General features: G+C 38.0%; 2 protein-coding genes across 3 annotated transcripts in view; one reads left to right on the forward strand and one right to left on the reverse strand.

The window, feature by feature from the left end:
* Nucleotides 1-12,713, reverse strand: part of Gpalpp1 (GPALPP motifs containing 1) — a 29,724-nt gene extending 17,011 nt beyond the window's left edge. For both annotated transcript variants that reach the window (XM_047553139.1, XM_047553138.1), the window contains exons 1-3: nt 12,530-12,713; nt 3,319-3,451; nt 2,417-2,524 (exon numbers count right to left, since the gene is read on the reverse strand). In XM_047553139.1, coding sequence (XP_047409095.1) covers nt 2,417-2,524; nt 3,319-3,451; nt 12,530-12,617 — 329 coding nt within the window. In that variant the 5' untranslated portion in view covers nt 12,618-12,713. The remainder of the gene's footprint in view (nt 1-2,416; nt 2,525-3,318; nt 3,452-12,529) is intronic.
* Nucleotides 12,714-12,817: 104 nt separating this feature from the next.
* Nufip1 (nuclear FMR1 interacting protein 1) overlaps nt 12,818-13,644 on the forward strand; it is a 40,379-nt gene continuing 39,552 nt past the window's right edge. Inside the window, exon 1 of the mRNA XM_047554601.1 lies at nt 12,818-13,253. Coding sequence (XP_047410557.1) covers nt 12,839-13,253 — 415 coding nt within the window. The 5' untranslated portion in view covers nt 12,818-12,838. The remainder of the gene's footprint in view (nt 13,254-13,644) is intronic.

Raw genomic sequence — 13,644 nt, forward strand, 5'->3', positions numbered from 1 at the left:
CCTTAAAAACAACTCTGATCTCAGTATAAGTCACTCTGCTTTCTAGTCACTTCACTCTGGGCAAATTTAACACCCAAGGTCAATACAAACAATAAACGGTCGAGCCCTGGCCTATTTGATACCAAAAGTCATTTTCTTTTGAGCTGCCCCAATGCCACATTCTGAGGGAACTGACATTAGTTCAAAAAAGAGAATTCCTTGAATTCTGAGACTATATGTACGGAAAAAATAAAATGGAAAAAATACATACATTCTCCTGTTAATACTTACCAGTTTCTTCACCCTTGCTTTTGTACCAATGTTTTTTCCACAGTTGTCGCTGTGCCAGTGTTAATGACACAGATGGCACTGAAGTCCTAAAGCTGAATCCCCCAGGTTGCAATGTGCTCAATTAGAGTCTCACAGACAGACTTCCTGGCAGGGGAGAAACAGTACCAAGAGCCAGAAAGTCTCGGTTCTGAATCTGACCACTAAATAACCTCCTGTCTTGGTTCATAAAACCTTTTTGAGCATAACAATTTGCAGATGAAAGACGGGGAAGTTTGGCACTGTTGGATCCAATTAGTTATCATTTATAAGCTAGAAGGAAGTACAGCATGGGTTTTTCTGAGTATAATTTTTAGCAGAGCTATGCCTGCAATTATAGTTCAATTTTCTGGCCTCAGGGGGTTTGTTGAAATAAAATTAGTGGTACATAAAATCTTAAAATATAGTAAATATAACCATGGTATGCTACTGCTGTGTATGAGTTTTTTTACTTTAGTGTATGCTATTAGTTATTTATTTTACACATAGATTTTAATATTGCCAAAATGCAATTCTTAAGAAAGAAACTGCGATAGATTTAAGTATATAGGTTGAGTCCTTAGCCAAAATGCTTGGGTCCAGAAGTGTTTCAAATTTCAGATTTTGAAATATTTTGTTTTGTTTTTGGCGTTGCTTTATTTTTTTTTTTCAGATTTTGGGATATTTGCGTATAAATACAATGATATATCTTGGGGATGGAACCCAAGTCTAAATGTGAAATTCATTTATGTTTCATATACAACTCATACTCATAACCTGATGGTTAGATCAATATCACTATTTTAAATAATTTTGTGCATGAAACAAGGTATACACTGAACCATAAGATTTGTGATGTAATGACAGTGCTCAAAAGTTTCAGATTTTGGAGCATTTTGAATTTCAGGTTTTCAGATTACAGATGGTCCATGTATAATGTGTGTGTGCACGTGTTTTTAAGAATGCTTTATCCCAGGAGGCAGCAACTTTTCTAGGAAGGGCTAGGTAGTAAATTTTATTTATTTATTTATTTTATTTAATTTTTTGGTATCAGGGATTGAACCCAGGGCACTTAACCACTGAGCCATACTCCCAGCCTGTTTAATGTTTTATTTTGAGACAGGGTCTTGCTAAGTTGCGTAGGGCCTCACTAAGTTGCTGAGGCTGGCTTTGAACTTGTAATTCTCCTGCCTCAGCCTCCTAAGCCACTGGGATTACAGGCATGTGCCACCATGCCTGGCTAGGCAGTAAATTCTAAAGTTGGAGGGCCACATTTAGTTTGCTGAGTCTTTGTTTTTATAATTAAAAGAATGTAAAAATCATTTCGTAGTTTTGGGACCATACCAATAAAAAGGTGGGATTTGCCTATCCTTGTTTCATCTAAAAGGAACAAGGTTACATGGATATTAGGACTTGCTAAATTGTGATTATAAACTCTGAATACAAAATGAATAACCATCTTTTCTACTTGGTCTTGCATACTGGTATCTATGATATGAATTATAAACAATTCAGTGTATAATTTTATGTTCAGTATTTTAAAATTTTGCAATTCTGATAAGACAATAGGAATCAGTATTTACTATATACTTACTCTGGACTAGTCACCATATAGGATACGGACAGACAAAAACATGTGTAGAAGAGCAGGAGGTCTCAACCATTGTAATAATTTTGGAAGGTATGTGTCATTGTACTTTACATATGACAAATTTGATGTCCAAAGAAATTGACTAATTTGACATGTAGGGGTTTGTTTCTTCTATCAATAAATAGTTAAGTAAACAACTGAATAACAAGTCAGAACACCAGGACCAAGTCCATGGTCTACCACTTATTATTGCCACTGTTATGTGTTAAAGGAGGAAGGAGGATAATATTCCATCCAGTCTATCATCAAACACTTTTGTGACTATCAAATAAGAGATATGGACATTTTTTATAATTTATACAAGTGTCAAAAACATGTAAATAATTATTTATTATAGGGAATAATTACTTTTTCCTGTTAATGACCCATTTCAAATGTTATAAACATATATGTTAAAAAATAATTTCGGAAAACTCTTCAATAAATTAACAGACACTGAAATATTAAAAAAGACTGGCCTGAAATATTACACATTATCACCTGGGAGGAGAATCATCCTGCTTTTTAAATCCAGGAGGAAGGGCTGGTCCAAAAAACCCATCATCATCATCATCATCATCATTATCATCCTGATTTCTCCTCTGTTTTCTGAAAACACAGTAATATATTTTAATGCATATGTCAAAATTTTTTCACATGGAGAAATTTTAATTTTTAAAGGAAGCATTAACTTTAATTGTGTAAACACTAAAACAATAAATTAACTTTACCAATAATAGAAAAATGGACAATACAATAGTTTTTAATTAATCCTTTCCTGGAATTTATTTTTGGTATAAAATAGAGATTGTCATATTTTAAAGCAATGCTGTATCACTATTCTATATTTTCTGTAGTATTAAAGATTCCACTAAATGAAATTTTGAATAGTCTTCTTGGATGTTTCTTAGTGAAAAGAGTATGAGTTTGACTTTAGTCTCACTTAAGGAAGGGGTTAGAATTTGCTCTTTCTATCTCATAATTTTTTAAATGCATCAAATACTTTGGTACCCAATAATAAACAAAGATCCAACTTCTTATTTACATGGACTCATGGTGAATAAGGGTAGATTAGAAGAATGTTATTCATTTATTTAAACAGTATCCACTGCACATACAATTTTAAAAAGAAATTCTACGGTTTATTTAGCATATTTAGTCATGTTAATATACGTTAAGGAAAAATTCTTTATATAAGAATTTCATTGAAATTCTAAATATCTCAGAACCTATATACTACTAGAATAAACTTCTTTGTAAAAGGTTTAGTTTATGATGGAATGCCATATGAAATGATTTCTTCCTGTACTATATAATTCAGGTATGACATTCCCTCACTAGCTATCAGTTCCAGTCAACTTATACTAAGTCTGCAACTTGGTTTGTTAAATTTAGTGACTTACCTTGCAGTTGGACCAGTATCATCTTCTTCAGATTCTTGATTTCCTTCTTCGGACAAAGAACTACTGTCCTCATCACTGTCTGATGAATCTGAACTACTGCTTTTATAATTAGGGGGCAGAGCTGGTCCTGCAACTAAATAAGATTTGTTGTGTGTATCACCACTAGCCTCGACTGTTTCACCGAGCCCTCCTAGCTGACATTTTTCACTTTTTTTTCTGAACTTCACAGCACTGGCTGCCTATCATTTATTATGGACTTGAATCTCAATCCCTCCTATATTTTGTCTTTCCATTTCCAGGTTGAAATCATATCTTACACCACTTCTTTTATGAAAGTCCAAAATCTTTAATACCTAAACTTATAACAATAACACAATTTTGCTGATAATAGGCAATTTTTGCATTGGTTGGTATGCCTGCCAATATGGTTTCTGATTATAGTCAGCATATGGTAGGCAACATTTATGTCATGGAGCTAACCAACCAACAAACTTGTCACTCCATACTATAAAGTATCAGAAATCAAAAATGATTCATTCTAGTTTCTAACAGTTACCACTTTAAAAAAAAAATCTCTACTGGCATCACCATATTTCTGTTTTGTTTTTAAGCTGATTTTTCAAGTACAAACAAAATTAGTAACTCTCATTTTTACTGCTTGATAGTAGAGAAAAAGAAAAGAGAACGAGGCTACACTGTGGCAGAGATGCTGGGGAGAGGGTGAGGGTCTTCCAGGACAACTTACTAGAGCACTTTGCTCAGCAAAATTAAAAATTTCTGCATGGTGTCACTGCATGATGTCACACAGACACAACTGTCCATGCTGATCCTCAGTGGCAATGCCACAAGTGTACTGTATTAATTCCCCAAATTGGATGTTTATCAGACTAGTTAAAACATTACCCACTCCCCCCAAAAAATCCTGAGCCCTTTTCTCAGAGATTATGATTCAGTTGGCCTGAAAGAAGGCCTGAAAATGTGATTTTCCAAATAGCATTCTGAGTATGACATTCATTCTATATTAACCATAAAGAAATCTAAAAAAGAAGTGACACTTAAATGACAAATAACATGTTTCGAGTTCTTATGTTCTGGTTACTGTTTAAAGAGATTTATATTCATTAACTTATTTAATTCAGACAACAACTTTATTAGGGAGGTATTATTCTTATTTCTATTTTGCACATGAGGAACCGAGGCACAGAAAGATTAAGCAACTTGCTCAACTTCACACAACTAAACAGTGGAGCTGGGATATGACCCACCAATGTGATTTCAGAGCCTATTTCCTTGACTACTCTACTGACCAATAGTCTACAGAGTCAACATCCACCCACCCATCCAACAAATATTTATTGAACAAATACAGCTACAGAAACAAATATAAAAAGAAAGAAGATCAATTCAGAGAGTTAAAGTGCTGCTACAAAACAGGAAAAATATATGGGAGAGCAATTTTTTTAAATTTTATTTTTGAGATAGGTTCTTGCCAAGTTGTCTAGACTAGCCTTGAATTTTGAACCTCCTGCCTTAGCCTCCTGAGTAGCTGAGATTACAGGAATATGCCACCACACCTGGCACGTGAGAAGTTTCAAAGTGGTCAGGAACACCTCTCTAAGGTCTTTAGATGAACTTAAGTAATGAGATGACTGGTCAAGTAATGATCTAAAAGAAAAACATTCTAGCCAGATGTAGTGATGCACACCTATAATCCCAATGACTCAGGAAGCTGAGGCAGGAGGATTGCAAGTTTGAGGCCAGCCTCAGCAACTTAGTGAGACCCTGTCTCAAAATAAAAATAAATAAATAAAAAGGACAGGGGGAACTGGGATTGTAGCTCAGTGGTAGGGCACTTGCCTAGTTTTTGTGAGGCACTGGGTTCAGTTCTCAGCACCGCATATAAAAAAATAAAATGAAGGTCCATAGACAACTAAAAAAGTGTTAAAAAAAACAAAAAGGACTGGGGCTATAGCTCAGTGGTAAAGCACCCTTGGGTTCAATCCCTAGTATATGTAAATCGATCAACTCACCAATCAATCAGCATTTTAGATAGAGGAAGAGCCTGTGGGGGCAGAGGAAGTCCTGCAGAGGGAACAGGCTTTATGCATTCCAGGAAGAAAAAAGCCCAGCAGGGCTAAAGTGAAATAAGCAAAATGACAAGATGAAGCTGGGTGGCATGAAGGGACCAGATTCTGTGGGCTGAAGTCAGATTCACTGACTCTGAATTACAGCCCAGGCACTTATTAGCTGTGTGACTTGGAAAAGTTACTTAACCTTCCTGTGTTACAGTCTTGCTTTGTAAAAATGAGGTTAGCAATAGTTTCAATTCTACTGGATAGTTGTGAAGACAACATCAGTTAATACATGCAAAGAACCTAAAATAGTATCTAGTGTAATAAGTGCTTAGTAAATGTGAGTATAGGCTATGACAAGGAGTTTGGATTATAATTATAACAGGCAGTTATAAAGAGGTTCTTCAGTCAGAAGAGATCTGAATTACCTGAAATTAAAAAAACAAAACTGCTTTTAGACAATAGATGAGATATCAAGAGTAGGGAAAATATATTAGAAAGTTGATAAGAAATGGTTTGATCTGCAATGTACTTTGGAGGAAGAACAAAGGATTTGCTAATGATGTGGATGTAGGAAATGAAGGGGGGAAAAAAATCAAACAAGGGACTGAGGATGAGTCTTATGCTTCTGGCCCGACTGTCCAGCCAGGTGGATGGCAATGCTATTCTCTCATACAGCGGGGACTTCTTAGAGAAGAGGTTTAGGGGAAAGACTCAAGGTTTCTTTTTTTTCACAGGTGGTACTTGGGCATACCAGTATAAACCTCAGGTTAGTTTTGGGACTACTGGCCTAGTTCTAAATTTTTTTTTTTTTTCCCTCTATCTCTCCTGGAGTAGTACTATAGAATAAATACTTGTTTTTTTTTGAAAATTACAAATAAAAATTTTAATTCCAGAAACTGAACTCATCATTTGTATACACTAAAGGATAGTCCACTCAAATTTAGGTTAAGTATAGGTACAGCATTTCAACAAAACAACTTTCCTAAAAGGTCAGAGGCAGATGAGTGATTCGTCTCACCCAGGACACTTAATGATTTGAAATAAGATAATGAATCTTTTTTAGATGTTAAAGCAAAAACTCTGAAGACAGATAGAACAAGTACTTATACTCAATAGACTTAAAAATCCAAAATTAAATATTTAAAAATTTGACATTTTTTTTTTCATTTTTTGTATCATTAAAGGGAAGAATTTTAGAAAACAAATGCTTAACTTTCAGTATTGCATGCCTTATAACAATAAAGCAGCAAAATGAGGAAAACATTAAAAATTGAGAACCAAATTCACACCTATACCTTCTGTTTAGGATTTATTGAAAATTTAATGTCTCAGTATGCAAATGTCTCCCAACTATAAGTGGTGATTATATCTGACCTCTGACCTCAATGATAATGTGTCCTGTTAGAAGATTGGGGAACTGTATTTTGCTCTCATAGTGATTAGTTCTTTCCATCTTGTCCTTGATTTTAAATATTAAAGAGGGAAGTTTTTATCTCTTTTACTTTTTTCTTTTCTTATATGTGGGTGCTATCAATGTAACATCAAGTGGACACTATTGGAAAGTTTTAGATTCGTTTGTATCAAAAAGAAATTTTATTATCCTTCCATATAGTTCAAGTGATTAGAGAGCTTAATATGGTCTAAGTATGTGCTGTCCTTGATATAACTAACAGATAAGTTTACCTTGAATTTTAAAAGTAGAATATAAGTTTATAAAAAAGAATAATCCCAGTGGCTTGGGAGGCTAAGGCAGGAGAATTGCAAATTTGAAGCTGGCCTCAGCAATTTACCAAGGCCCTAAGCAATTTAAGTGAGAACCTGTGTCAACAACAACAACAGAATAGGCAGATAAAGATAAAACTCATCCAAGAAGAACATATGTCCTTATTTTTAAAAATGATAATGCATAAAAGTGACATTCGTACATAAAATCAATTCCTATTTTATTTCATTGGCACTAGAAATTGAACCCAGGGCTGCTCTACCATGAAGCTACATCCCCAGTACTTTTTATTTTAAATTTTGAGACAGGGTCTTGCTAAGTTGCTGAGGCTGGCCTCAAACATGTGATCCTCCTGCCTCAGCCTCCCCAGTTGCTGGAATTACAGACATGTGCCAAATCATTAATTTCTATTTGAGCTGAATCAAAAGAAATAACTATTATATAAAGAAACAGCAGCTTACTAAAAGATGGTAAAGTAAAGAAAAAGAAATATAAAATAAAGAAAAAGAAGAATATTAAAAGTACAAATGAATCCACATTACTGACTTCCAAATAACATTAAGGACATTCCTGGCTTCACTTTTTTTATGAATATCTATCTTCTGAACTATATAAATTGTCTAAAAGATTATCTGAGGTACATATAATGAACTCTTTCATACCCTTTCTAAAGCAGTGACACTTATGATTAAGAAGTTATTCCTCTGCAATGGTAATTTTACAACATTACAAGTTTCATGAGAATAGGGGTCATGCTTAAGGTTTCATTATATCTCCCTTGCAACAGCTATCACACAGAATTATGCATACAAAAATGGACTCAGTATAATACATAAAATCTCATTACAATCAGCATTAACACATGAACATTTGCAATTGGCTTTTTTTGCAATTGATTTTGATGTTTGGGGACATCAACTCTGAATCCCAATGAAATGAAATGTTACACCCCTAAAAGCAATGCTATTCTTCTCATTAGTAGACTTGTAAAAAATGTATTCCATTATGCTATGTTATGTTATGTTATGTTATGCAACAAAAACTTGTAGAAATTTGAGCTGGGTGCAATGGCACATGCCTATAATCCCAGCTACTTGGGAGACTGACACAGGAGGTTTACTAATCTGGGAAATTTAGCAAGATCCTTCCTCAAAATAAAACATAAAAAGGGTTGGGAATGTAGCTTAGTGGGAATGTGCCCCTGTGTTCAATCCTCAGTACTGGAAAAAAAAAAAAAAAACTGTAAACATTTGTTTTCTCTTGTTATATACATGTCAATTTGCAAAGCCAAATATATTTACTATCTGGTCCTTTACAGGATAAGTGCTAACCCCATAACATGATTAAGTTACAGAAATATCAAGGAGTCCCAAACCCAGTCTTTGCATGGAAATGTCAGAAAATGTTTCCTAAAAGAAGTGATGGTTGAGTGAAAGCCCCCAAACAAGGCAGAGTTAGCTGGGTAAAGTGGGTGGGGACTGAGTGAAAAGTTGTCCAATCGGAAGGAAATGTATCTGCCAAGCCCTGAAAGCAAAAGAGCCTAGTTCCCAGAAAATAGAAAGGTGTTTGGGATGGCTGAGACCAAGAGAGGAAAGAAGGATCAGTGAGTTAAGTGCTGCTGTGAGGTCAAGCAAGATTAGGGATGAAAAGTAGTCTTGAATTTAGCAATAAGTGATGTTTATTTCTACAGAGAAATAGACGAGGGCAGTCTCAGTGGCCTGGCAAGAGCAGAAGCCAGGATACAGTGGGTTAGGATAAAATGGAGCGTCCAGAGACAGTAAGAGAAAAAGAAGAGTAGCTAGTGGGAGATATGAAGTAGAATTTTCTTAAAAGATGGGAAAAATTCGAGCATTTTGGTAAAATGTTAAGGGTGTGCAGCCCTGAAAACAAGGAAGGGATTCAGAGTAAAAAGGAAGGATTTGCTTTAGAAGGACATAGTATATATCTTCCATTGTTATCAAAGGAAGACAAAAATAAATTCAGGAACATTTTTAGTTATTGTAACCAATATCTGGGAAGTTGTAATCCTCCTGTATCATTTCAATGAAGCACAGGGAGAGATACAAAGTTTAAGAAAAGAAAAAGAAGGTACTAAAAAGTCATTGTTGTGGGCTGGGAATGTAGCTCAGTGGTAGGATGCTTGCCCAGCATGTGCAAGGCCCTGGGTTCAATCTCCAGAACCACACATACACACACACACACACAAAAAAAAAAAAAAAAAAAAAAAGAAGCAGCATCAGCAGCCAGTGTTGCTATGTGAAGAGAGCTAAGCTAAACCTATGATGATTCCTGGGCAGACTTAAAAATACAGTTAGGGAAGAAACTATAATTTTAGTATCATTAGTCTAATTAGTCTATAGTCTATGGAGGTGTGAAGTTTCTCTTAGCAGCGTTTGGCAGCCTAGACATAGGCTTACTGAAGTTAACATTTGTAATGATCCAGGGCTGGGTTTCTTTTCTGCTGGATGGGTTTACCAGAATACTTAATGAAATAAGGAAGTGGAAGGGTCCTAGAGTCTAAGTGGATCAGGGACAGAAATAATTTAAGGGAGAATATACAAAGACAGACTGGTCAGCTGAATGAGGTTAAAAAACAAAAGACAAATGAAATGGGAGTGACTGAGTGAGGATGATGGGTGAATAAGGAGTTGTTGCTTGACAATGAGATCTGAATTTAAGTTTTTGGTGGTAAGACAGGGTCCAGAGTGTGACTATAAATGCAGCTGAAATTAGTGGAGGTAAAAGTCACTGCAGATAAGGAATTAGAGTTAGTATCAAAATGGCCAAGGCTTCACTTAGGTTTGCAGAGGAGCATCTGGGACATGTGAATTGGCTTTAAGAAAATATTTGTACCCCAGTGTTTTTACATGACATGATCTTGGGGGAAATTTCCAAACAGTCAATTTCCAGAATATATATCTGAATAAAGTGTACTCATTCCAACTCAGACCTGTGGTCTCCTTCCCTTTCTGAACTGGTCTCCCTTATCAGTGATTTTTTTTTTTCCCCTAAGCTATCTGAGTGTGAGGAATACAGGGCAGATATCAGACTGGGTTCAAGAATCCTCACTTGAAGGAAATTCTGATATGTGCTACATGGATGAAACTTGAGGACAATTTGATAAGTGAAATGAGACAGTTATGAAACGGTAACAAATAATAATGCTTAATTCCACTTACATGAGATAATTATGACAATTTCATAAAAAAAAAGAAAGTAGAATGATGATTGCTATGGACTGGGGGATGGACAAATGGGGAGTTTTTGTTTAGTGATACAGGTTTCAGTGTTGCAAAATGAGAAAAGTTCTAGAGATGAATGATGGTGATGGTTACACAATAGTACAAATGTATCTAATGCCATTGAACTGAGTGCTTAAAAATGGTTAATGTGATATACTTCAGATTACATATATTTTACTAGAACAACAACAACCTAGATTCACATATATTGGTTACTCTAAGGAAGGTGATGACACTATAGTGCAGCAGAAAAGGAACAGTTAGTTCAAAAAATGGGCCAGGCCAAGTAGTGACCCAGGGGAGGAAAAAACTTCATCCCTACCTTGTACCATAAGCAAACATCAATTACAGATGTACTGTTAAAACAAACATGGAAGCTGAAACAATAAAGCTTTTAGAAGAACACATAGAGTAACGTTTTAACCTTGGAGAAGGAAAAAAAATTCTGAAACAGAATACAGAAAGTCCTCTTATAAAAAAGAAAAAAAATTGTGAATTGGAATATGTTAAAATTAACAATTTCTGTTCATCAAAACATACCAATGAGAGAGTGAAAATGCAGCTATAGAAAGAGTATATTTCTATCCACTGTAATACAAATAATCTGAAAAGTGACATGTAGACTATAGAAAGAACTCTACAAATCTATAAGACAAATAGCTCAATGGAAAAAATGAGCAAATGACTGTACATATGTCCAAACGGTCAACAAACAACCCCCCCCCCCCACACACACACAAGAAAAGGTGGTCAATTAACACTACCATGAGATTTTTGCTAAAAAAAAAAAAAAAAAAATCAGATTAAAAGGACAAAAAACTATTATGGAGAACTTGAGACAACTAGAATTCTCAGAGAATTCTCATAGAATACTGAGAAAGAAGCTTGGTAAATTGGTATAGTACTTTGAAGTTAGAAGTGTCTGCCATAAGACATGTAATACAATGTGGTAGGTCGGAATTTGGGCGACTGTAGGAGAGAGAGCGGAGCAACTAAGACCAAGGGCAGCGCGCCAAACGGTGACCAATCAAACGGACAAGAAAACTCCACTGACCCTTAACTCCACCTGTTGACCCTTAAATCCACCTGTTGACCCTTAACTCCACCTGTCACTCAGCAAGACCCCCGCCCATTCCGACCTATAAAGACCCTGAGCAGCCAGGGCCACGAGCGATTTTCTCCAGCTCCCTACCCTGACCTGTAGCCCCGGGGGCTGGGAATTTCGCCCGAGAGCCAAATTCCAATAAAGCTTGCTTCCGCCGCTTTCTGTCGGATTTTATTTGGCCGCTAACCGTGCCCCTGAGCTTACACAATGCACAGGAGAACTTTTTGTTCAGGCAAAAAATGGAAACTATTCAAAGTTCATCAATGATAAAATGGATAAATAAATTGCAGAACATTCACTCAGTGGAATTCACCTACATTTTCTTCAACCTTACTCAAGGAAAATCCCTAAGGATAAAGAGGAAGGCATTGTACTGCGTGGGAGAGTTAGGAAAGATTTCGCTGACACTTAAGTTAGGCCTTCAAGGATAGGTAGGAGATTGTCAAGATGTCTCGTAAGTTCAACCTAAGGCCAGAAGAAAGCACAGCGTTGAGGAACTGTGCAGAAACTCAGACTAGTATGAGCACTGAAATGTGTGTGTCAGAAGGAAGGACAGAATGAGAGGCTACGCAGGCAGATCCGGGGTTAGAGGGTATATGATCCTCTGCAAAGGTCTTGTACGTCAGAAAGCAACCTTGGGAAGAAGCTAGGGGGCCAGCCCCGTTCTAATATGGACTCCACCACTGACTAACTGGGTGAACTGGGCATGTCTTGGCTTCACTTGTCGGTGTCCCCACTTGTAACACGGGAATAATAATCTTTTCCTTATACAGTAGCTGGGAGGATTGAATGACTGAACGTGTATTGATCAATTAGCACTGCATCGGGCATATGATGCACCAAGTGGGAATGCATCGTCGTTGATAATCAGGCCAAAGCTCAGTTTCTGAGGCGCCTCCTTCCCACTGTTCACTGGTAAGGCTTGAGAAGGAGAATAAACTCGCGGCGGCCGGCACCCACACCCCACTCCTCCGCCCTCCTATGCCCCAGACCTTTTCTCAGACAGCAGGGTTGGGTCAGAGAGGGAGAGATGGGCCCGGCGGGCAGAGGACTCGCCGCCGCTTACCCGGGCTTGGGTCCCGCTCCTCGTCCTCTGCTGTTCCGCGGGTCTTGAAACCAGGCGGCAGCGCCGGTCCGATGAGGTCCCTGGCCATCCGCGGCGGCGGACACTGATCACCAGTCAAGTTTATCGGTTCGCGTCAGATCTACCCCAAAGGCAGCCCCGGCTGCTCCGCGGATCTTAGAAGTCTTCCGGCGCCAACCAATGACGTACCAGCCTGTGGTTGGCTGAGCCGTGAAATTCGCAGTAACGGAAGTGACGTATAAGGCGTGCTACCGAGGCGCATGCTGGGCTCCCAGCTTGGAAGAGGGTGGCATGGCAGAGCCAGCTAGTGATTTCGTGAGTCCTACAAGGTGGCTTACAGCCCCGGAACTGACTCCCAGGTTGGGGCCCATGAGCGACACCGCCCCTCCGCGAGACAACTGGGTGTTCTGGGCAATGCTGCCACCACCACCGCCGCCTCCTTCTTCGTTGCCGCCCGCGGCCAGGTCAGAGCATTCCTTGGAGGCGCAGTCCCGCATGAAGGTCCAGTCTCTCTCCGGGGCGCCACCCCCCTTTGATGCCCAGATTCTGCCCGGGGCACAGCCCCCCTTCGACGCCCAGTCCCCTCTCGATTCTCAGCCTCAGCTCAGTGGCCAGCCTGCCTGGAATTTCCAAGCTTCGACATCTTGGTCCTGGGGGCAGTCTCCTGGTGTTTTCCCTCAGCATCAGAACTCCCGCCACCCTCCAGGTAGGCTGTGATTCCTCGCGGTACCGCCCCTTGATCCCGCTTTCTTTTCCATCCTATCCCATTTCCATCTTTCCCTTTTTCACTCTGCCCTCTACTCTTGGACTCTGGTAATTAATGTCTTAAAATATATGCCCTAATGGAATGAATCCCCTGCCTGTTCATTCAATTTAGCTCTATTTATTAAGTAACATAGAACTGGAGCTGAGAACATAGCAGTGAAGAAAACAAAAATCTTGTCTTCGTGGAACTTAATATCTCCCTAGTGTAGGAAGACAGACAATAAACAAATGTGTATTAGAAGGTAATGAGTGATGTGAAGAGAGAGAAAGAATAATAGTGCAATTTTAAATATCATTGGCACTCATAAGGATGAGGACATTGGAGCAGATTT

Source organism: Sciurus carolinensis, chromosome 5, assembly GCF_902686445.1.
Source record: "Sciurus carolinensis chromosome 5, mSciCar1.2, whole genome shotgun sequence".
Classification (NCBI taxonomy): Eukaryota; Metazoa; Chordata; class Mammalia; order Rodentia; family Sciuridae; genus Sciurus; species Sciurus carolinensis.